The sequence below is a fragment of the Sorghum bicolor genome, chromosome 9 (genome assembly GCF_000003195.3).
Source record: "Sorghum bicolor cultivar BTx623 chromosome 9, Sorghum_bicolor_NCBIv3, whole genome shotgun sequence".
In the NCBI taxonomy this organism is placed as follows: domain Eukaryota; kingdom Viridiplantae; phylum Streptophyta; class Magnoliopsida; order Poales; family Poaceae; genus Sorghum; species Sorghum bicolor.
This window is the reverse complement of record NC_012878.2, coordinates 53376107-53398277: the sequence shown is the minus strand read 5'-3', so window position 1 is coordinate 53398277 and position 22171 is coordinate 53376107. Positions and strand designations below refer to the sequence as shown.

The 22171-nt window shown below is 42.4% G+C and overlaps 3 protein-coding genes across 3 annotated transcripts; 1 reads left to right on the top strand and 2 right to left on the bottom strand.

Annotated features, from left to right (window-relative positions):
• LOC8077034 (F-box protein At4g18380) lies at nt 4768-6758 on the top strand. Its single transcript, XM_002441246.2, has 2 exons — nt 4768-5216; nt 5383-6758. Exon 2 carries the CDS (start codon nt 5506-5508, stop codon nt 6568-6570), a length of 1065 nt encoding a protein of 354 aa, XP_002441291.1. The 5' UTR covers nt 4768-5216; nt 5383-5505; the 3' UTR covers nt 6571-6758.
• On the bottom strand, nt 9131-14696 carry LOC8077033 (endoplasmic reticulum-Golgi intermediate compartment protein 3). The gene is made up of 13 exons (XM_002439947.2): nt 14301-14696; nt 12906-12979; nt 12719-12802; nt 12545-12625; nt 11688-11768; nt 11467-11559; nt 10900-11076; nt 10742-10809; nt 10572-10623; nt 10439-10492; nt 10271-10360; nt 10049-10115; nt 9131-9648 (listed from the first exon to the last, which is right to left on the bottom strand). Exons 1-13 carry the CDS (start codon nt 14440-14442, stop codon nt 9557-9559), a joined length of 1155 nt encoding a protein of 384 aa, XP_002439992.1. The 5' UTR covers nt 14443-14696; the 3' UTR covers nt 9131-9556.
• Nucleotides 16851-19046, bottom strand: LOC8077032 (60S ribosomal protein L30). Its single transcript, XM_002439946.2, has 5 exons — nt 18911-19046; nt 18703-18808; nt 17468-17569; nt 17243-17311; nt 16851-17164 (listed from the first exon to the last, which is right to left on the bottom strand). The coding sequence occupies exons 1-5, from the start codon at nt 18929-18931 to the stop codon at nt 17124-17126; spliced, it is 339 nt and encodes a 112-aa protein (XP_002439991.1). The 5' UTR covers nt 18932-19046; the 3' UTR covers nt 16851-17123.

Below are 22171 nucleotides of genomic sequence, written 5' to 3'. Positions count from 1 at the left end.
GGGTAAACATTATCACAATCGGTCATTCGTTGATTTGTTGTGAGAGAAAAACACTATTGAATGGCTGGCGGATTCGTCTAATAAGCTCAAGCAAACAAAGCTTCTTCTAGAACAGTTAAATTGCAACCGGTTGTAAGGACTACTGCTGCATTGTGCAGTTGCTTCAAACATTAGATATTGGAAAATCTGGCCAACATTGGAATCTTTGGAAAACTATGAGTACGTTCACTTGAGTTTATCTGCCGAATCTGTCAGTCATTTAGTATATTTTTCTCTCACGACAAATTAACAAATAATATATTTAGCTATGATTTTTCGGACAAACAAACAAGCTGGTGCTGTTGTTACCTTGGTCTAATAAAAAACATGCCCATGGACATGGCGGCATGGCCTATGGGGTTGATAATTAGAAGCATAACCAATGAATGAAGCATTGATGATGGGGGGTCCAAGTCCAAGAAAACATACTACACATGTTGAGGGCAGTGGCATCATGTGGCAGCAGGTGCCACAGACGTGTTTACTCGGATGCTTCATGTTAATCATGTTATCGTTGCGCTGGTGTGGCCTTTCACTCAAAAATGTCTAGTCTCACTTCACCATGGTCCAGTTCATTTAAACATATTTATCAAATCTCTCAGTTATTTAACAGCTATAATTTTTCAGTAAAACAAAAAAATGGCTGAAAATCTTCATAATCACATGTTGTCCATACCGGGCAGCGGGCGTTTCTGCTGCTGTTAGCGTTTGCATCTCAAGATGACAGGAAAGGCATATCGTCCTCGTGTTGCCTAGAGAACGATAGTTTCAAACAAGGCAAAGAAGTGGGACCGGGATGTCATACACACTATTCACAAATATCTAGCAGTCCATGACGGCATAGCGCCGTTAAAATCCTGCCATCCTCAGATCTCTTGGTACCAGTCCTGACACCTGCAGTCCTGCTACAGCCTGCAAGCCCGACACGAAAGCAGGTGCTCTGGGCCATGGCAACCACCATGTTTGCACTAGGGCCCGGGCTTATTCAGTTCTTAAAATTTTTAAGATTTTCCATCAAAACTTAAATCTTTTGACGAAGCATTAAATATACATAAAAAATTTAACTAATTATATAGTTTGTCTGTTATTTGAAAGACAAATCTTTTAAACTTAGTTAGTCTATAATTAGATAATAATTGACAAATACAAACAAAAGTGCTATAGTAATTAAAACCAACCCAACTAAACAAGGAAAGATTTTCTAAATTTTTTTAATATTCCTCATCATATTGAATCTTTGAACGTATACATAAAACATTAAATATAGATTAAAAAATAACTAATTATATAGTTTGTATGTAATTTACGAGACAAATCTTAGTTAGTCTATAATTAAATAATAACTATCAAATACAAACGAAACTGCTATAGTAACCAAACTTGAAATTTTTTCACAAGGCCTTGTTTACTTTCCAAAAAATTTTGAAATTTTTTTCATATTCTCCGTCATATCAAATCTTTAGACGTATGTATTAAGTATTAAATATAGACGAAAATAAAAATTAATTGCACATTTTAGTCGGAATTGATGAGATGGATCTTTTGAGTCTAGTTAGTACATAATTGGATAATATTTGTCAAATACAAACGAAAATAGTATTATTCTTATTTTTGCAAAAAAATTTGGCACCAACCGAACTTGAATGATCCGATGAATGTGCAATGCAGTGAGCCGTCCTCCATCATGTCACTCTTGCAGGTGCAGGTGCAGCTCTGAATTCTGACCTTTGCCTTTGCGGCATGACCAGAAATTCTGCAGGCAACAGAACAAGGAAGCATGGGGCACGGATGATGACGGAGTCACGGAGCTGACCTCACCAGAAATGGCTGACAGAGTGACACGCGCGCGGGATCGCGATCGCGATCGCGGATGGCACGCACACAGGAGAGTCCCAGCCTCGCAGCGTCCGCCGATATGGAGCCGTTTTCCATTCCTTAGCCCCCGTATTTTGCCGCTGCCGCACAGCATTGTGCGTTTGCCAGGCTGGTTGTCACTGCCTGGTGCCCCGCCCCCGGCGGCCGGCGCCAGAAACGGTCAGCCGCGAGCTCTCATCGGCCAGGTGGTTTCCATGGTTTCTCCCTCGGCGTGTGTTCGGCCGCCCGGCTCCGGCTGGCTGCAAGTGCAAGCGGAGTACTCCTAAAAGCTTGCGCCAGTTTGCACATCTCGCTCCGTTATTCTCGACGATGGTACTGCAGAGTTCCAGGATATGATGGAGGAACTGCAGAGTTCCAGGATTCTCGAAACTAGCGGCTCCGTCTCCGTGGGATTCCAGGTTTTCAGGCATCTGTTGTCTGTTCTGGTGGCGCTTTTCGTCACAGTCGTAGCGTTCGGCTTCGACGGCACCACCCAGGCCTGCCAACCGAACCGAGCAAGTCGGCACTGTCGTCCGGTCTTTTTATCCTATGATATGATGATATGATGATGATGACGGCAGCGAGGAAGACACACGACACCCTTCAGCGGTATAAAAAAGAAAGAAAGAAGAATCACCTGCCTAATCACTCCTTGAGCGGACGCAGATCTTTTTTTTTTTTCTTTTGTGCCAGTAACAGGCAGGCGGCGGCTCTTCCGGCCGGGAGAGGATCCGTTATTCCGTTTGGCCCTCTCGGTAGATTTTTCTTACGAACAGGTACGGCATGAGCATGACACAAGCACAAACCGGGAATCGCCGGTAGAAAACGACGCCACGGCGGCGTCGACGTCCTTGGTCGCTTGCGCCGCGCGGTCGTCGTACAGTACGTCCCCTCCCGGCCCCTGGCTTCATCCATCCGCGCCGCCGCAACCGTCCAGGTCCATGTCGGCCTCCCGTCTGAACATGCCATTATGCTCTTGGCAGACCGCACGGGACGCAGCAGCCACGCCCACGCGCACCTGCAACGTTTTCTCGAACCTTCTTTAGTTGGCAAAATTTTTTAGTTTTAGATACTATATATATATATAGTTTTATTTTCGTTTATATTTAATATTATATATATATAAATTTAATGTGACGAGAAATCTTAAATTTTTTTAAACTAAAGAAGGCCTCAGTCGCACTGCACACGTCGCCTTCCGGCCTTCCCCCTCCTGCCTGCTCGTGTTTCCTTGTCCTTCTTGACTGACTAGTCACGGTATTCCTGAGCTGACCCCGACGCGTGTGATTGTTACTACAGTACTACCCGGGAGGACGTTTTTGTTATGTTACGTCAGTGGTCGACTTCCATCAACATGGAATCACCATCTGGTTCATTTTCTTCTTCTTCTTTTTTATTTCAATGAACACAAACAAACAACAGGGACTTTTCTCATTGTTTGACAGGCAACATGCGAGAGTAGACAGATGTATATATCTTCTTTACATAATTACATCGCCCGGTAATGATTCCATTTATATCCAGAAAAAATTGCATGCAAATATACAAAATCCCCTTGGGTGCATGATACCCCTTGATATTATTAGAATTACATACGAAGAAATCACACATAGAGTAGAGAGTACTATGCGCATGCAACCCCAAAATGAACGCTTTTTAGAACCCGTTTGGTTGGTTGCCTGCCACGGCTCGCCATACCATAGCTAGGTTCAACAATGGCGCGGCTCGCGGCTATGGCAGAAAAAATGGCTGCTACATGTCACACTTCGTCATAGAGTAATACGACAAGCAATAGAAGCAAAACAACAATTATGGCTGTTAATGCTTACACGGGAACTAAGCAGCGGCCAAAGCCACTGAGGTTTTGGCATGGGGAGTTTACGGCGTGTCATATAAAAAATCGGCTGCATGTGCACTGCAGAGAAAACAAAATTGCATATGAAATTTTCTAATTTTGAATGTTTTTAACGTAATTGTTATGTTACATCGATTGTCGAGATGATCACCATGGAATCACCACTAGGCTCATTTTTTTCTTCTTTTCTTTTTTGAGTAAAACATGTGCTTGTCTCTTGGTGTCATCTAACTCTCAAATTGTATTTTTAAGTAACTGAACTTGTCACATATTGTTATTACCACTATTCTGAAAACAATAATTCTAATACCGTATTAATTCAAAGCATATAGTTTAACTTGATTCAAATAAGAAGATATCAAATCGTACTAAGTAGATGTAATCAGATTTGTCATAAAATATATTTGATTGCACATATCGACTTGAAGCCATAATTATTAGGTAACGTATCATATGCAACCCAGCTTCGTGTGTAACCTATGCAACCACCAATTAAGGCCATAGGATCTAGATCCAACGACTGATATTTTTTTTCACTTAAACACCCCCCACCTGTGAGTTTAAATCTAACCCGTGTGTATCTAGATAGGAGGGTTTAGGTGAAAAAAACCTTAGACGTTAGATCTAGATCATGTGGTCTTAATTGGTGGTTGCATAGGTTGCACACGAACCTGGGTTGCACAGGATACATTCCCTTAAATCAAATTTATATAAATTTTGTTAAAGCTAAGCTAGTTGATTCAGACCAAACTTATCACATTTTTTCCTGCTACAGATATAGTACTACGTCAAGCTGGATCATTGCTCTCTTGATCTCCAATACAATTCTTTTTAAGTATATAAGATTCTATAAACACCATACTAGCAGTGGATTAGGCGAAAGAGACTACAGAATTTAACTCCGCCACGTTTCTGCCGCTGACGTGGACGGACGGCACGGGGCCGTTACTTAACGGCGTCATCACCTCCAGTCCAAGGCGCCTCCGTCTGAGACCCAGTATTAAAAGCCGCGTCGGACGGGGTGGGAGAGAGAGAAGCGAAAAGCATTCCATCCAACACCTCCTCTGCATCTCTCATCCTCCTCCTCCTCCTCTCTCTCTCTCTAAAGAATTGAAAAGAGAAGGGGGAAATCCTCAACTGCTCGTTCCATAAACCCTAACCTCGTTGGATTCGCAGCAAAAAGCCTCGCAATTCGAAGCCCTCCGACGTTCCAGCTGCCTGCGGGAGCTGAGCCGTGCCCGGTTTGGTGAAATTTTGCAGCCTTTTTGTGCTAGGACCACCCGGTTCAGGCTGTTTCTCGCTCGGTCGGAGGGGGGCGTGCCAGCGGTTTCGCGGCCCAGGGTCATCTCCGGCGCCGGATCCGGGTGTGCTCCGGCGAGAGGTCGGGCTTTCGGTTGGGGGTCTGTTGAGCTTCGAGCTCAATTTGCCGACCTGAGTTGGAATCGCGACTGCGGTGGCGGTGATTGAGGTACAACGTTCGTTCTTCTTGGATTTGCTTGTTGGAGTTCCTGATTTGAGGTCCTTGTTGATTTATTGTGCCACTTCTGATGCATGTGGGTTCAATTAACCGCTTGCCATTTCTGCCATTTTTCTTTGCGCGCTCACCCTGTTTTCTTACCGCCGATGTTCTTCAGGTAATCGCGTCGATTTGACCCGCGGTTCCTGCCATTTCGGTGAGCCAGCCTTTCCTGGCAATCTTGGGGGGCGTTTCGTCTTGCTGCGTGGCAGAAAGGTGGGACCTTTGTGCCGTGCGAGAGATGCATCCCAAGGCTCGAATCCACGCCGACCCGGTGCGCGAGGTCGACCACTTCGACTGCCTGCCGGATTCGCTCGTCCTGCTGATCCTGAACAAGGTCGAGGACGTGCGATCGCTCGGCCGGTGCTACGCCGTGTCCAAGCGCCTCTGTGGGCTTGTTCCCCTTGTCCATGATGTGTATGTCAAGATTGACCGCGTCGTGGCGGTCGACGGCGACGCCGAGGACACTCTCAACCTGTCCTCGCCCAAGCCTCGGAACATCTTCTCGCACTTCCTCAAGCTGATGCTCCTCACAATCATCAAGCCGTTCCACAGCATGCGCAACCCTAACGGTACTGGGAGACCATTGTTCCCGCAGCTCTCGCAGCACTCGCCAGCACAGGTGCTCAGGAACTTCACGCACGTCAGGAATCTTCGGATTGAGCTCCCCTCTGGGGATGTGGGTACTGAGGAGGGAGTTCTGCTGAAATGGCGGGCAGAGTATGGGAGCACACTTCAGAATTGTGTGATCCTCGGGGGTACCCGGGTTGACCGCAAGCCTGTTGGTGGAGAGCATGAGCCATCTTTGGAGGATAATGGGAGCATGCCAGAGTCTTTCTATACCAATGGTGGGCTGAAACTTCGTGTTGTCTGGACAATCAGCTCTCTAATTGCGGCATCAACGAGGCACTATCTTCTCCGCTCAATCATCAATGACCATCCCACACTTCGGAGCTTGGTACTAACAGATGCCGATGGCCAAGGCACATTGTGCATGGGGGCAGAGCAGCTGAAGGAGTTCAGAGAGAACCAGTTGTCTGCCTCAGCGTGTTCTAACAGGACTCAGGTCCCAGCCTGCAACATGAAGCTCAAGTATGCTCCATATCTTGAGCTGCCTGGTGGTATGGCGTTGCAAGGCGCTACTTTGGTGGCTATCAAACCCTCACCTGAGGGAAGCAATGGAGGCCATCCTAACCGTAAGGAAGCCGACGGGTTTGTGTTTGGAGCATTTGATGGGCCATTTAAGGCTGCTGTGAAGGCACTGATGAAGAGACGTACTTACCTTCTGGAGATGAATGGCTTCTAGGAATCTTGGGTTCGACGTGACATTGAGCTTGTTGGTGCTATGCATGGCACATTTAGCTGAGCTTTTCATCTGTGTAATATCCAAGAAGGCACCATCTCTAGTTGGTGCTTGCTGTCTCCTGTTTTAGTTCTTTGTACAGTGTTGACATTTGGTTATATAAAAATCATATCAAGTTCTCTAGTGTAATAGTGAATCTCTCTATAGCTCACCATTCTGGTCCCTTGTGCCCTGTAGCATACTGAAAACTGTGAAGCATCTACTATTGACTCTTTTCAAGTGAAATAGCCTTGTGATCATCTAATGTGTCAGCACAGGGAGTTATTCAGATGCTCGCACCATTGGACATAAGTTGATATATCCAAGTGTACATCTTTCTCATCTTTCACTTTCATAGGCGAAAGTTGAAAGTAGCCTTAGAAAAGGAGAGCCAGATGTGCCGAATCTGCCGGTCATTCTCTCACAATAAATCAGTGAACAGTATGTTCAACCATGGCTTTTCAGGCAAGCGAACAGGCTCTATGCCTTAAGGTACATGACATTCATTTTGGGATTGTGAAATGATAATGACTGATCTGATGCTGACAATTCCTGGAGAACAGTTTCTACTTGATTTTGATTCCTGCTTTTCGTAGAATGTTTCTAATGATTAAGGATTGCAGGTTACAGTTATGACTTTATGGGACTGCTTTCCTGTAGTTGACTTAGCATATGGGTTATCTCATCTATCCTCTGCTAGTAAAACAACCTGAGATTCCAAATGTAGTTATCATCGGTCAATGATCTCTATCCTTGATGTTAATGACATGTTAAAGACTTCATCCCAATAAATTAGTTTTTTTTATTGTGAGGATCCAATAAATTAGTTAATTAATACCATTGGCATGTGATTCTGATCACGATATAGTTCATTAAGACAGATTGACAATTTCGCGATTGGGATTTCTTACTGAAGTGCTTTTAGAGGGTGTCCACGTCTCTTATGTCTCATCCATTCTAATAAGATTACACAAATGTCTTTTCATGAATAATTTCCTTTCAGATCTTTCCAAGGGTCACTCATAAAACTGGCCACTAAAGAATTCTATTACTCTCTGCATTACTAGTATCAGAATTTAGCTGGCATGAGTACTTTCTTGAGGTAAACTAGTCGAGAGTTTTGAAAATATTTCAATAGAGCATGTCTGGAGTGCAGATTCCTTGAAAAGAAAATGGATCGTACATTCATGCGTCAACTTATCAAGTTGCAATATTCTGTTGCTAATACTGGTCGACATGTATGGATTAAGAGAGATTTTATTTTAAATATAAAAATGGACAGCTAATGCATGATTTTATATGGCTTACTTCTTTTCCAAAGTTACCTTTGCATAAAGGGAGTTGTGTTGCTAGTTTGTTACTATCTTCTCTTCTTTAGAATGTTCTTCCTGCAAATCTGTGAGCTTCCAGAAAAAACTGCTCACGAGGTGGAACTGGTTTTGTTAGCCTGATGGCATCATCTTGCAGATTTCATTTTGCAGGGCAACCTACCGCAAGAAAGGGCTTCCAAAGGTTTCTCTCTTCTTAGGACTGAAGTGGTGATTTCAGAAGCCCTGACCTAAAAGACACATACACCCTTATTGCTCATTTGTTTGTATCCTATTGCCTTTCTATTCTGCAGTAGTATGGGAGATGTCACTTGGTAAGGCAGTGAGGAATTTTGCAGGCCAATTTTTGGCAGATTAAGAACATTAGTCTGGGAGATGTCACTTGGTAAGGCAGTGAAGAATTTTGCAGGCCAATTTTTGGCAGATTAAGTTGGTTTTACTCTCCTGAGGAACCTTTTCTGGGGTTGAGTATGCTGAGCATGCATTGTGACGTTAAAAACGTAGCCACTTGCAGTGAAATCTGTACGGGATGATATCGGTTGACCCGCATAATACAGGCTCACCGCTCATGTGCAGATCAGTTATTTTTTTTATAAAAAAAACAGTTCTGACAAGTAAACGACGCCCTCCATCTAAACTGCTTTTGTTTGTTCATATCCACTCGGCTCTTCATATGGATATATATGATTCCATCCGAGAGCAGCTGTGCAAAGCAAATCCGATCAAAAATCAGTAGTATTTTATTCATCTTATCCTGAGTTGATTCTGTACTTAAACTGATGGAGCATGTATAGGCAATCCCTCTTTAATTAGGGCACGGTTGTTTACACCTAGCTCACATAATCGGGCTTATACAAGCCAGCGTTGTTTATTAACATCCCAGATCTTATAAGTCAAATTATATGATCCACATCCCAGCTTACGATAATCCCACAAGGTGCCCAGGACCACAGCTTATTTAAGTTTATTTTAAAATTTCTTTTTAACACATCCAATAATATAGGTTGCCAAACAGCTTAGCTTATATAATCCAATGAAATCAATCATAACCTATCTCATTGTTTTACTGTGTACAGACATAAAATGGAGGGAGTACATCTTTGCACCAGCACAGACCTAATGAATTGGAGGTAGAATCAACAGTCACTATTATTTAGAGATATTCACTGAATAGCTCAGCTGTAAATAAAACGAGATAACGGAATCCTCTAAGGCCATTAGGTGGAAAGCAATATAATCAATCGAATCGTTCTAGTTCTTCCTGAAGAGCAGCACTAACCAATGAACAAAGTTATAAAGATGAGTGACACCATGAGTGAAGCTGTTTCTTTGAACAAACTTTCATGAGAAACATTCTGTGATCTATGATCTATCCACCTCCGCACCAGTTCAGGCCATTCAACGACAGTCAACAATGATAAACATCAAAGGACTTCCCCAGACCAGGCTATACTCATTGTCTTTTTACAGGTTATCTGATCAGCTAACGTGCAATAACATCAGTTTGATGGCCTTGCAACCTCAGCAACGTAAGTGGCATCTCGTCATATTTAGCTGGCATATACCCTCCTTACATGCCACAAAATTTGGAAACAATGGGGCCAGTACAAGGTTGAAGTTGATCATCTGTATTTGCCTAACTCCATTTTCTTCTTGAGCGCCTTCTGTCCATGGTATATGAACGAGTCAATGATACCAGAGACTGTGAACACACCTGAGGATCATGCAGATCAAATTTATTAGTTGCACTCATTGAAATCGTAGAAGAAGCTATTTTTATTTTTATTAAAAAATTACAGAAATGCAACTTATTGCGGACATCTATTGCCACAAAAGCTCCGCTTTAGTATGAACAATGCACAGATTAAACTGTTTCATCAGTAGTTTATACAGAACTGAAAAAGAACGTGGGGAGTCAATTCGACAAAAAGTCAGCCGTTTAACAAAAAGAATGTCAAAGAATTACTGGAGCACTCAGCAAGACATTTGAGGTTTAACAAAAAGAATGTCAAAGAATGTTAATAAAAGGTTTCCTTAACAGAAGAGTGAAGATAGTAGATGTAGCAATCTTTTGACAAATGATAACTACACATAAACTAACTTGATGCTCATACCTCCCACTATAGCACAAAGGTTTGTCAGGTAGTGGAGTAGAGATCTATTTTCTTCTGTGAATATCACCTGCAAAACAATAGACAGTTCAATTTTATAGGGATCGCTGACCTCAAGAACTGAAATGAGTAACTTTCAATCTGAGAGGATTACAACAATGATAACTGCACTAATAAAAAAATTAACTGGGAATTAATTAATATAAACACATACTCCATTATTACCTTTATAGGTGAGAAATCATAGAAGAAAAATACTCCAGGTTGGGGTTTCGGAAGAATATTTCCATCTCTAAAATGTTCCGTTACCGAGAACTGCAAATGAAAATAACAGAAAGATATTAATGTTGACGGAATATAAAACGTTGCACATATTTCAATAGTTCCACGAACCTGGTTCGAATGAATATTGTGTCCTCTTATATCAGTGTATATTGTAGGGACAACCTGGACAGGAAACTCGGTAAGTTCTTTATGCACCATTAAGCCATAGAACTGTAGCATACATGTATGAAGAAAGACTCACTTTTATGAAATACTGGTATGTCCCATCTGAAGCTGGCTGTATCCACTGAGCACTGTGTTCATAAATGGTGAAGTGTTTTAGAGTAAGAAAATACATATTTAGGTTAATTGGAGTGCCTGAAAAACAATTGGCACCATTTTATGTTCACTGAGCGAAACATAGATAGTTACCCATCAAGTGGATTAACAACACCAGGGAATTCTGTCCCAAAGGACAGTTTGTTTATTTTGTGGGTAATCTGGTAAAATTACAGGTCAACATATTAGAAATATTGAACATGAACATTCAAAATAATCTAAGGGGAAAAAACTTAACATGATCTACTTACATTGAAACCACCTTCAAGTACTGACAGCTCAGGCACATCTATGTTTGATTCATAAAATCCTTTGCCTGGGGCAAAGTGAAAATTTCCAGCAACTTTACTGACATCTAAAAAGCCATGGACGTTGCAGCCTTCATCTTGCTGAGTTTTAACTCTCTCAACAAAATCCTCTCTAGCGCACTAAAAACAAACACCAGTGGATCTCAGGAATAAACAAAGTGTGCAGGAAACCTCTAAAAAGTTCACCAGAAAAAGTTACTTGCTAATTAGAAACCAACACATGAAGCATATAACTCTAAGGGCACATTCTGAACCAGAGCTAATGTCAGGCAAATGACATAAAAAAATACTAAGTATAAAAGATGTCACTACATTGCAGATGGCAATTTCCGTTAATCAAGGCAGATGATGGATCAAGTAACCAAGCATACAGGCTAGGGGCCTCCAAGTGATTGTGATTTCAAGCAGTGGATTAATTGTCCACTATAAGTTAAAAAGTAAGATTTCCCCAAAGAAAAGCTAAATGTAAACCTTCATGATGAATAAATCCAGGTAAAATAGCTGATATACCTGGTCAATTAGGTCAGGATTTGTCAGAGCCCATCCTTTCTTCTTATATGCCTCCCTGACTTCTTCGCAAGAATTACAGCATTGCTCATCCGACTGAACTCCAAGTAGGTCCAAGCAATATCCAATGTTGAGAACCAACGCATAACATGGATAAGGAATGTTGAAAAAAAAAGTAATGACAAAACAAAGTGAACCAAAAAAGGAAAAAATAGCGTGCATACCTCCTCGGCACCATAACACGTGCCACAATATTGTTCGCCTTTGTCAAGCCTTCCTCCATGTTTTTGCAATGGTCTCTCGATCTATACAAAGAACATTTTTTTCTATCAAGGATATGCATGTGAAATTGCTAAAGGTACAACCAAGACATATCTTCAGTTGACGAGGTTTTGTTGTGGTTGTGGTACATATTGGAGGAAACATGAAAACAAAAGATCTGACATAGTCACATAGAGCAGTTTCAAGATAACACGGATGGAAAACACTTCTATACCAGACTCAAATATAACAATAATGAACTACCCATGTCATTAAAAACATGTACGAATGCCAACTTTAAACTTATAGCTTCTTGTATGTCATGTCACAGTTAGGTAGTTTTCTCCATGAGTTCTAGAAGCTCTTTAAGGAGCAACAATTCAGCAGTGAACTAGGCAAAAATACATGGGCTAAGGACAGAAGAAACTAAGAATTTACTCGTATGCTCATAATACTGCATGGTTACAAAGATCCATCACTTATCAGTTTCTTCTGCCTAGTCTTCTATTTTTTTAAATGAACCACAGATGGCTATCAAAATTTCAACCTTCTGTTTGTAATATATTGTTCACTTGAGATTATCTGCCGAATCTGCCTATTTTTCTCTCACAACAAATTAGTGAAAAGTACTTTCAGCCATGGCTTATCAGCCAAGCGAACCCAAAAATGTGGACAGTCGTATCTGTTGGTTTGTTCAACTTTTGAGAAAAGGGTGGAAATTCTACTCATACTTCATCCACCACAGTTGCTACAACTGTCATAAAAACATGAACACTTTTTTTTATGAGCTGGTGTACTACAACTGTCATAGGCCACTAACCTTTGCTCCGCCAATGCCTTCTTTTCTTGCTTCAATAACATTACCATGTGAATCTAATCTTCTCTTCTCGATGTCATGCCTCTACAGGGAAAAGGAAACAATGGAATCGTTATATGAAAAGGCAAAAAAATAAATTAACAAAGTATCACAAAGTAAGATAACTTCAGAACGTACAATGTCATGATGCTGCTCTCCACTAATATCCATTGTATCAACGCTGAGGAGGGTGCAAGGAATGCTCGGAAAAGTAATATCAAACTGTAAATTGGAGTTACCATTACAAAAGACACTTGTTAGGCAGAAAGAATAGAAGTATAACAAACAACCTATAGACAGTTTAATTGGTAAAAAAAGTACTAACATTTACTCGTAGCCTTTCTCCTCTTGATGTGTCCACAACTAATTTAGTCTCTGTTGCTGAATAAAAATATGACCCTGAAAAAATTATGTACACAGAAAAGTCATTAGGAGATGCTTCATTCTACTTATTTAAGCACAGTATGTAATATAACAGCATTTCCTTGACAATAATGGCATGTTGGTAAGAGGAACAACATCAGTAGATCATAGATTTTAGAGGCATAAACAAGACGAGGTTAAGTTTTTCAAAGAGCAATAAAAAAGTGCAAAAAGAGAGAGATGACAAATGCCATGGATTTCATGACAGGACACTAAAAAACACGACATTAAAATTTGCCAATGACAGAAAACTACAAGGCATAATACTTTCCAAACTGCATCTGTTGTAGCACTGGGCATCAACCTTATTTAGCCCATTTTTCTTTGGACAAACACGCGCTAAGGTAAACTGTATTTATTTTGGGATAATGTACATATTCCTCATTTCTATAGGCATTTCAGCCTAAACGTTGCAGCTCATTCAGAACAAATGTTAGGTGGATACACGTGAGCTTGCCACAGGGAAAATGAATCATGTGCCACAAGCGACGGCTACAAATTATCCAGTACTCTGAAGGAAATACTTGAGAAAAAAGAATTTTTACCCAAAATGTCTATACATGCAAAACAAGAGACACAGGTACTAGCACATCAGGTTCCGGAAAAAGTGATACCGTGTCAATCCATACTTGCAGACTAAAAATAGAAGCTTTCCCTCAACTAGAGTTTACTGAATACTGAGACACAAATAGTAAGTGCAAAGTAGAGCTACTCAAGCAGATCAAACAGAAACGTCAGCACATAAATCCAGGTGTCTACCGGATAAACAGAGTATTGTCCCCTCCACCTACCCCCCCCCCCCCCCCCTACCCCCACCACCACCACCGCAAATTGGGACAACCGCAGCAACTGAAAATCCAAGCTTCTTTGAAATATTCGAGCAGCTCAGAGTTTGACGCCCAAATAGAGTGTAAAAATAATCGTTCGCATTATGCATTATTAGGATTCGCGTCCATGCCCAACGGTAATTTCGGCATACCAAAACACGGATCTCCTCCCTCCACACACCGCCAACAGCACTAGAGCTGCATTAATCTGGACGGCACCATGCGAACGCACAGTAGCTTCTCGAAATTCCATCTCTTTTCTCCACATAATCACAGGCAGGAAAGCAGCAGCAATCAGTCCCCCAAAGGGGCTCAGAATTCAGCCTCTTCTTTCTTTTTTATTTTGATTTTGACAAGCTTGCACCTCGGATTCCACAACCATGCCGGGCCAACAAAGCCAGGCCGCAAAATCGAAAACGAAAAAAAAACAAATCAGGCCACTGCCGACCGGCCGCCGGAGATCGACTTACTGGTCTCGGAGATGAAGAGGAGCAGCATGACGACGGCGGCGACGAGCGTGACGATGCCGCCGGAGAGCGTCCGCTTGTAGAAGTCCTCGTTCACCTTGGGGTACGCATCCAGCCGCTTGAGCCTCTGCAGGAACGCGTCCATCTCTCCTCTCGCTACTCAGCCGCCGGCGGGCGCCCGACGACGGCAGCACCTAGGCAGCTAGGCTAGCTCGTTCCCCCCTTGATCCAAGCTCCCAAGAGCACTAATCCGCGGAAACCGCGGCGACGCGGCGCGAGGTGGGGCTGGGCTTTGACCGCCGCGATTCCGCGAGATGCCGGCGGGGTCGGGGCCCGGTCGGGGTAAGCAGGCTGCAGGCAGGCGGGCGGAGAGAGAGAGAGATTGATTACGAGGCGAGGGCGAGGTGATATTAGCGTGGACGCGGTAATGGTGGGATTTTAGGACGAAAATTCCACGCACGCGCGCCACGCGGCGGGACGTGACTGGCTGGCGGCAGCGGGAATGCGTTGGAGCCCGCCTACGTGGCAGGTCCGGTTCGGTTGGGAGGCTGGTTTATGGAGAGACCAACCTAACAAGGATGGAGTTCTTTGGTTTCGTGCGTTATATTTTCGTGATGTTTTCTTTCGGATGTAAAATACTAGTCGTGTGTTATTTTTGTTGTATATACTCCTACCTGAGTGTTGATTGATTAAGAGAAGAATTTGTAGGTGAGCTAACCAGGTCCGCGTAGCAATTTGTGGCGTGGGAGGTGTGGATCTGTGCTGGCTGCTAGAGCTTTCGAAAAGGTCAACTTCTCCCACTTCCCAGTCCACAGCGTGTCAAAACTCAAAAGGCTTTTAGAGAGAGCGCACCTGCGTGCACGACGGTTTTGCCCTGTTCTCGACTTCTCGTGCATCATCATCATCATCAGTCTCTACTCCTACAAAGATGAAAGTGGAGACGTCAACAGTCTTCAACATACCTCCTCTGGCTCCCCATGCCTCTCCACCCAACTCCCTCAGCCAGTAAGCCTCTTAAAACAAACAGAGGCTTCTGCTACGGTCTACTCCTGACAGCTCCTCCACACCGCCCCTCCCCAGCCGACTAGCGGCGAGCCATCTCCCCTAATAAGACGCTGCCCTTGGCTATGATGCTGCTAGGCTAGCGCGCACGACGACCTTTGGCGGCAATGCCCCCTCCCCTTCCTCCTTGATGGCTGTGGTGGCCATGACAGCGGTGTGACAGACCCATGGCCATGGCGGCTCCTGGTGGCGGCGCTGCCAACCCATGGGCATGGCGGCCCCTGGGCGGCCGGCGCGCTCGATTGACGGGCACATGGGCCCCTGGCGTTGCATGGCTTCCTCTCCCCGAGTGACTAAACAACGTCTTGGGCATGCCCATCCCTAGACTTCCCACATCGTCAATCCTAGGTAAGAAAATCTAGGTATGGTATTTTGCAAAAAAAAAAAACCAAAAATCCAAAACCTTGAGCAGCTCATCAAATTCTAACACCAATTTTTTTAGTTTTGGTGTTTACTTCCTAAAAAATATTGCAACACTTTTCAGATTCTCTACCACATTGAATTTTGCCACACATGTATAAAGCATTATATATATATATATATATATATAAAAATAGCTAATTGTACAGTTTATATGTAATTTGCGAGACAAATCTTTTGAGCCTAATCCTTTTGGTGGATTTCAACCAGGTGCATTTAACATTTCATTTCCATTTATACCAGTGATGCAAATCAATACATTCTGTGTTTCTTTAACTTCATTATTGGTGCTAATATTGTTTCAAAAACCTTTTTTATGAGAGCAACAAATTAGATTAATATATTTTTGTCATCCGTAGCAACGGGCATTGGCTAGTCATATAAGGCTGTCTCCAATAAGAAATCCATATGGGAACCCAAACCCAAAATAGGTTTCCAACATAATACCTATAGCCTCCAACAGAATACCCAGAAGACCCATTTTGGGTATCAGGCATAACCCAAATTTGGGTATCCTCTATCCTCGAGACCTATTTGCAGAGAGTGTTGTCTTTTAGATCTTGTTGTTGGAGAAGACTAAAAATAGGTATGGAACCTTTTACCTGTAGCGCTACCCAAAAGACCTACCCAAAGGACAAATAGGTCTTGTATTTTGGGTGACGATTGTTGAAGATAGTCTAAGAGGCCAGACGGCATGTGCGCTGTGCGCACGTGCCATTCATAGACACATGACACATACAGCGTCAGCCGATCTACTCCTAAGTTTGTACTGTACGAAAACGTAGCATAACTACAAGTTTGTACCGTACGAAACCGTAGCATAACCACTCAAGTATGTACTGTACGAAAACGTAGCATAGCGTACTTAGCGCACAACGTAGTAGAGAATGGTAAAATCGTATTAATAAGACATAGCTAGGAAGCAACGAATCATGAGGCAGTTACAGCAATCCAACGGAGAACAGGTCATAACGAAACACCTCCAGATGCAAAACCAGTCGAGGCGACCAACGAATCATTCCAACCTCAGCAAGCAACGCATCCAGACAACCATCATCACCAAGCAGCTCATCAACGCATATACTACTGATCTGATCTGAATATCTCATCGACATCAACATGAGCCAGAGGAATAAATATAACGATCTCATCAAACAAAACCATGGATACTCCTCACATAGCAGCCATACGAGGTATTATCAGTATGGTAGATGCAGACATGATAGCCAAATTACATATAACTAAAAGATAAAAAAGAGATGGTCATAGAGCTTGCAGCGGGAAGTCTGAGCCCTACATCTCATCTCAAACTAGTGACAGGCGAAGCTCCTGGCTCTTCTTCACTCACTGGGTGCCAGGGGTGGTGCTGATGATGTCCGAGTCACCTGGTGCAGACATTACAGGCAATTGCTCAGTGACGGCTACAAGCAGAAGACAATAATGACAATTTAACATAAACGAACCTGGGTCAATGATACTGAGGCAGCACACCCTATAGTACTTGCCGCAGGCAGTGCCAAGATCAACATTGTCTGAAATGTCAACAAAACAATGGGTTAACACATACTATAGCAGATCTACAATGCCCACCTTAGTCAGTTAAATGAGTGGTCCAAAGTGCAGCTAAAAATAACTAAAACAAACAGAACTTGGAATAGATAATCCTGAAAGGATGAAGGTGGTCTTACTTCCATGGAAATGGTGCACGCTAACTTTGGCCAGCATAGCATAGTACTCAATCTCAGACTTCCTAAGTGGAGGGCAGTTGTTCGCGATGATGATGAGCTTTCCTGAACAGAGACATCAGACTGTAAGAGCTCAAAATCATATGTACTCGAAAGCAAACACCACCTTTTCTCAAGTGTTCCCAGGTGTCAAAACAATAATGTTTGCACAATGTTAACACAGCATTAAAGGAAGCCACGTTATAATTAGCAAGCAAATCTGAAAGATTCAACAACATTGAAAGTTCCATAAAAATGGGAACCATGATGATGCAGGACACAGCGAATATATACTAATTATTATTAACACAACATTAAACATTTCATCAGTATTCTGCATATTATTAACACAACATTAAACATTTCATCGGTATTCTGCATGCTGAGACGACCCCATCACTCAACTATACTTGAACCACTTATTTTGGTGAATTAAGTTAGCAAATATTTCAACCTCCAATTGTATTCCAGGTTTAGAATAAATCAAGAAACTTAATCTGGAGGTTGGCTTTGTTCTTGGGCACTGCATTCATCTCAAAGGCACAGAAAAATAAAGCCAAAGAGCCAAACTCCAGCCCCATTCATAAACTATGCAACAATACAACAGTTGCATATGCTAAAGTTAAAACCTCACTAATATTTTGCAAACTGAACCACGTTCGCTATTCATTCAGACATAACAGAACAGACCAAAACAGCCAATTAACAAAAGGAAATAACCCTTAAAAAACGTGAAAACAGCATTGTTGCAGCCTCCAGTTGTCCTCCAGATGTGAAGAAATCAAAGAGAACTCTATCATGGAAAGCTGGCATTGTTCTAGGGTACTGTATTCATCTCTAAGGCAGGCATAAAAGGAAGCCAAAGAGGCAAACTTCAGTCCCATTATACAAACTTTAGTCCAAACTCTAAGGCCACAGTGTACATCTACAAGTTAATTCCTACACAGACCAAAAATAAAGCACATTCTTTAACATATTTAGCTGCAAGAAACTATCAGTTGCTACTAACCATAGTGGTCATGACCTTTACAGGTCGCAAAAAGGACCATAGATAAGCCAATTCGTTTCACAGCACGGCAGATATAAAATTCTATAGGCAGACACCCACACTCCTAGAAATCCATACTTCCCAACAAGCCATTCGGATCTATCGAAAGGAAAGGGAAAGGCAACGCTTAGAGAAGAAATGGGATCGATACCCTTGGAGTTGCGCAGCGTCTTGAGGACGGTCTTGTACCCCAGGGTGTACTTGCCGCTCTTCATCACCAGCTGCAGCTTGTTGTTGATGCTCTCTGTGCTCTTCTTCTGCACAGATCGAAACCATCGGGGAACCAATCACCATCAAAGGAAAATTCACCTCGGAATGAAAGGAACAGGGAACAGGCGGAGGTTGCTTGGGGTTCATACCGACTTCTTCGTGGGAGCCATCGGATCGAGCAGCCGCTGGCGGCGACGGGGAAGGGGCGGCGGTGCGAAGAGCTGCGGCGAGCAAGCGGCGGCGCAAATGGGCGGCTCGTTAGGGTTTAGCACCAGAGGCTGTATATAGACATGTTAATGGGCCATGAACAATACAAGGCCCGCAGTAAAACAGTTCTACCCGACCCACACCACCAGTCCACCCGAAGCCAATCCAGCCCATCAACGATTTCGTCCCAAACCTTCCTCTCAACCCGTGGTTTCCAGCCCAGTCCACACATAACCAATAGCGTGCGCCCCTGGGCCTGCCATTTGCCACGTAAGCAACTTTTTTTACAAACTTACTCCTCCAGGAATATAAGTCATTCTCGCTTCTCGAGAAGTCAGCTTTTCTTAACTTTAAGTAGCTATATATAAAAAAATATTAATATTTATAATACATAACTAGTATCATTAGGTAGATTATTAAATACACTATCATAATAAATTTATTTAGAGATATAAATGTTGCATGTATTTTTTTTATAAATATAGTATAAGTTAAAAAAAATTTACCTGCATACATCCTATAACGTCATCTATTCTGGGATGAAAGGAGTAGATTTTATTCAACCATTCAGGTCAATGCATGAATTATGCACGTAAACATTTCAATTTTATAATTTTACCCTCTGGAAAGCAAGCCTCAAAAAAAAAGATGAAGTGCAAATTAATCACTCTCTTTGTTTCAAATTATAAGCTGTTTGAATTTTTTAATTAAATAAATGTATCAAAAAAATTTAAAGCGGTTTATAATTTAGAACAGAGGCAATAGTCACTAAGCTTATGAGATCAACTATTCATGTTCATAAACATCTCTATTATCGTTGTTTTCAACATACGACAATGCTTGTTTCAAACTTGGTATTTTGCTTTCTTTATGAAGTACAAATGAGGGATTTAGAAGGTCGAGCATAACACTAACGTAACCATTTAGGTCAAAGGTTGGATCAATAAGGATGAAATTCGCAACGGTAGATTAGAGGGAGTGAGATAAGGGCTTAAGTTTTGTTTGAGTTGTTTTCTGACATTTAGACCTTGTTTGGTAGTGTTTTATAGTTTTTTTCTTGTTAGAAAGCACGGAAAGAATTTTATTAATCACAAACTATTTAGGACATGTTTGGATATCATAGTTTTTAAAAACCACAGTATCGTAAAACTATGGTCTTATAAAATTAAAGAGATATACAATTATGTTTTAAACAAAAAAATATACTTAGTTATTTTTTAGGGTACAAGACACTCATTTTTTTGTTAGACGAAAGCTTTGGCCGACCGATGTAGTGATAAGAGATTCCTTGTTGGATGCGAGAAATATCAAGCATTTGACTACTAAATGCCGATGTACCGCTTGATCTTACTTGTCGAATTTGTCAACCTGAGCGCAAATACTGTAGTTTGGAGCATTGGGTCAGAAATGTTGTCCAAAACGTGGATTACACGCTGTTTTTGCACATTCGGTCGTGTCTGGAAGCTTTCCTGTGACTTCTTGGTGCGATAGGTTCGAGACGCAGCAAGGTTGTGTTCATGAACAAGAACAAGTAGGGGTGCTATTCGTTGCATCTGCTGTTCACTCTGGGTTGTGTTCTTGGGAGAAGCAGGGCCAGCCGGCCAGGGGCTACGAGGCGCCAAAGGCAGAAGCCAAAGAACGGAAGAAGCTGCATCGTCGAGTCTTGTGGTAGGTGCTCCAGAACGCCACCGAGCTGTACACTCCCTTTGCTCCCTTTTTCCGTCTGGTGGGTGCACTGCAGCCTACACTACTCGCTTACCCTCTCCTGAACGAAAGATTTGTGGTGCAGGCCAAGTGAAGCGCTGGACTCCCGAGGCGCTCCTTGAGTTGCAAGATGTAAGTGTTGAAAAATTACCGTGCGTATTGTCACGCCATATGATTTGGTTTTGATCACTGATCCACTGAACTTTTATACACATTGTTACTTCAGAATCTGTAAACTTCTAAACCCTATATCAAAAGTTGTTCTTTACTGGGTCCTTTCTGCAATTCTGTCCAACTGTTCTGGTATTGTGGTATTGACTGGAGTTTCAGAATGATAGTAGAGAAGGATGATCGTCTTCACTGTTGATGTGGCCTTTTCATCTTGCTTGTTTGGCCTAGGATATAGGTTGTGTCCTGCACGAAGACCGTCTCGCACACAACTACTCATTTGAGCTTCGTCTGTAACATTTAAATTGGGAATTGTAACTAAGAGGTCATCTCTAGCAACCTAGGCGATTGAAACCTTCTTATGTTGTTCTATGAGTCCACATGGTAAAAAAAGATAATACTTTTGAACAAATCATAAAGCAACAATTCTAGCTTGCTGTGTGGTCATACTTGATTGTAGAGGGCAATGCTGTGGTACACCTATTACCTAACAGGAGGTAATAGTTCAAATAAATTTATATTTCACTTATTACCTCGTAGGAGGTAACAAGTAATCACAACCGTCTGCTACCGCATCAAACCCCTATTTTAGAATAAATCTTGACCAGGCGCCTCGAGCCAGAACTTGTCTACTGTAGTGACCGGCAAAGAGAATGTTAAATATAATGGGCCATTAGCCCATAATTATATTTGATGGTTTATTCAAGGGCCCATAATTAATGCTATAATAAAAACGGTTTAGTACCATATTGATGATTGACCATGTGTTAACTCAACTTAAATAAGTGGTCTTTGTTAGCCCCTATGGAGAAGTTGAGGGAGGGTGAAGGGGTGCCACACGCGCGCGCCGCCGCCGAGCCGAGTCTTGGTCTTGTCGAGTCTTGTCTTGTTGTTGAGGTCGAGGTCGAGACGAGCGAGCGTGACGTGGCACACGAGGACCAGACGTGACGTGGCACATGCGTGGTGAATAAGGAAAGGGAGGAAAACGGGATCTGACCGTTGTGCATTAACCAGATGTTTCCTCCTGGGGCCTATGAAAGCCCAAGTTTGGTTTTGGTAATTAATGACACCAAGTTGCTAATGCCTTGCGTTTAAGTGATTTGAGTTAGGCATAGCAACACAGTGATGAAGGTGCATGGTGACATGGAAAGGTGGCCACATGATCACAAAGGGAAGAAGATGAAGTAGAGATCATGATGATAGACAAGGAGCAAAGTTATCAAGGCAAAGGTATAAACATAGGGTTTTACTTTTGCCGGTTTAAGATGAGTAGAGAAGTGATTGACCGGGTTTAGGATAGATAGCGGACTATCAAGAGGGAAAATCACGGT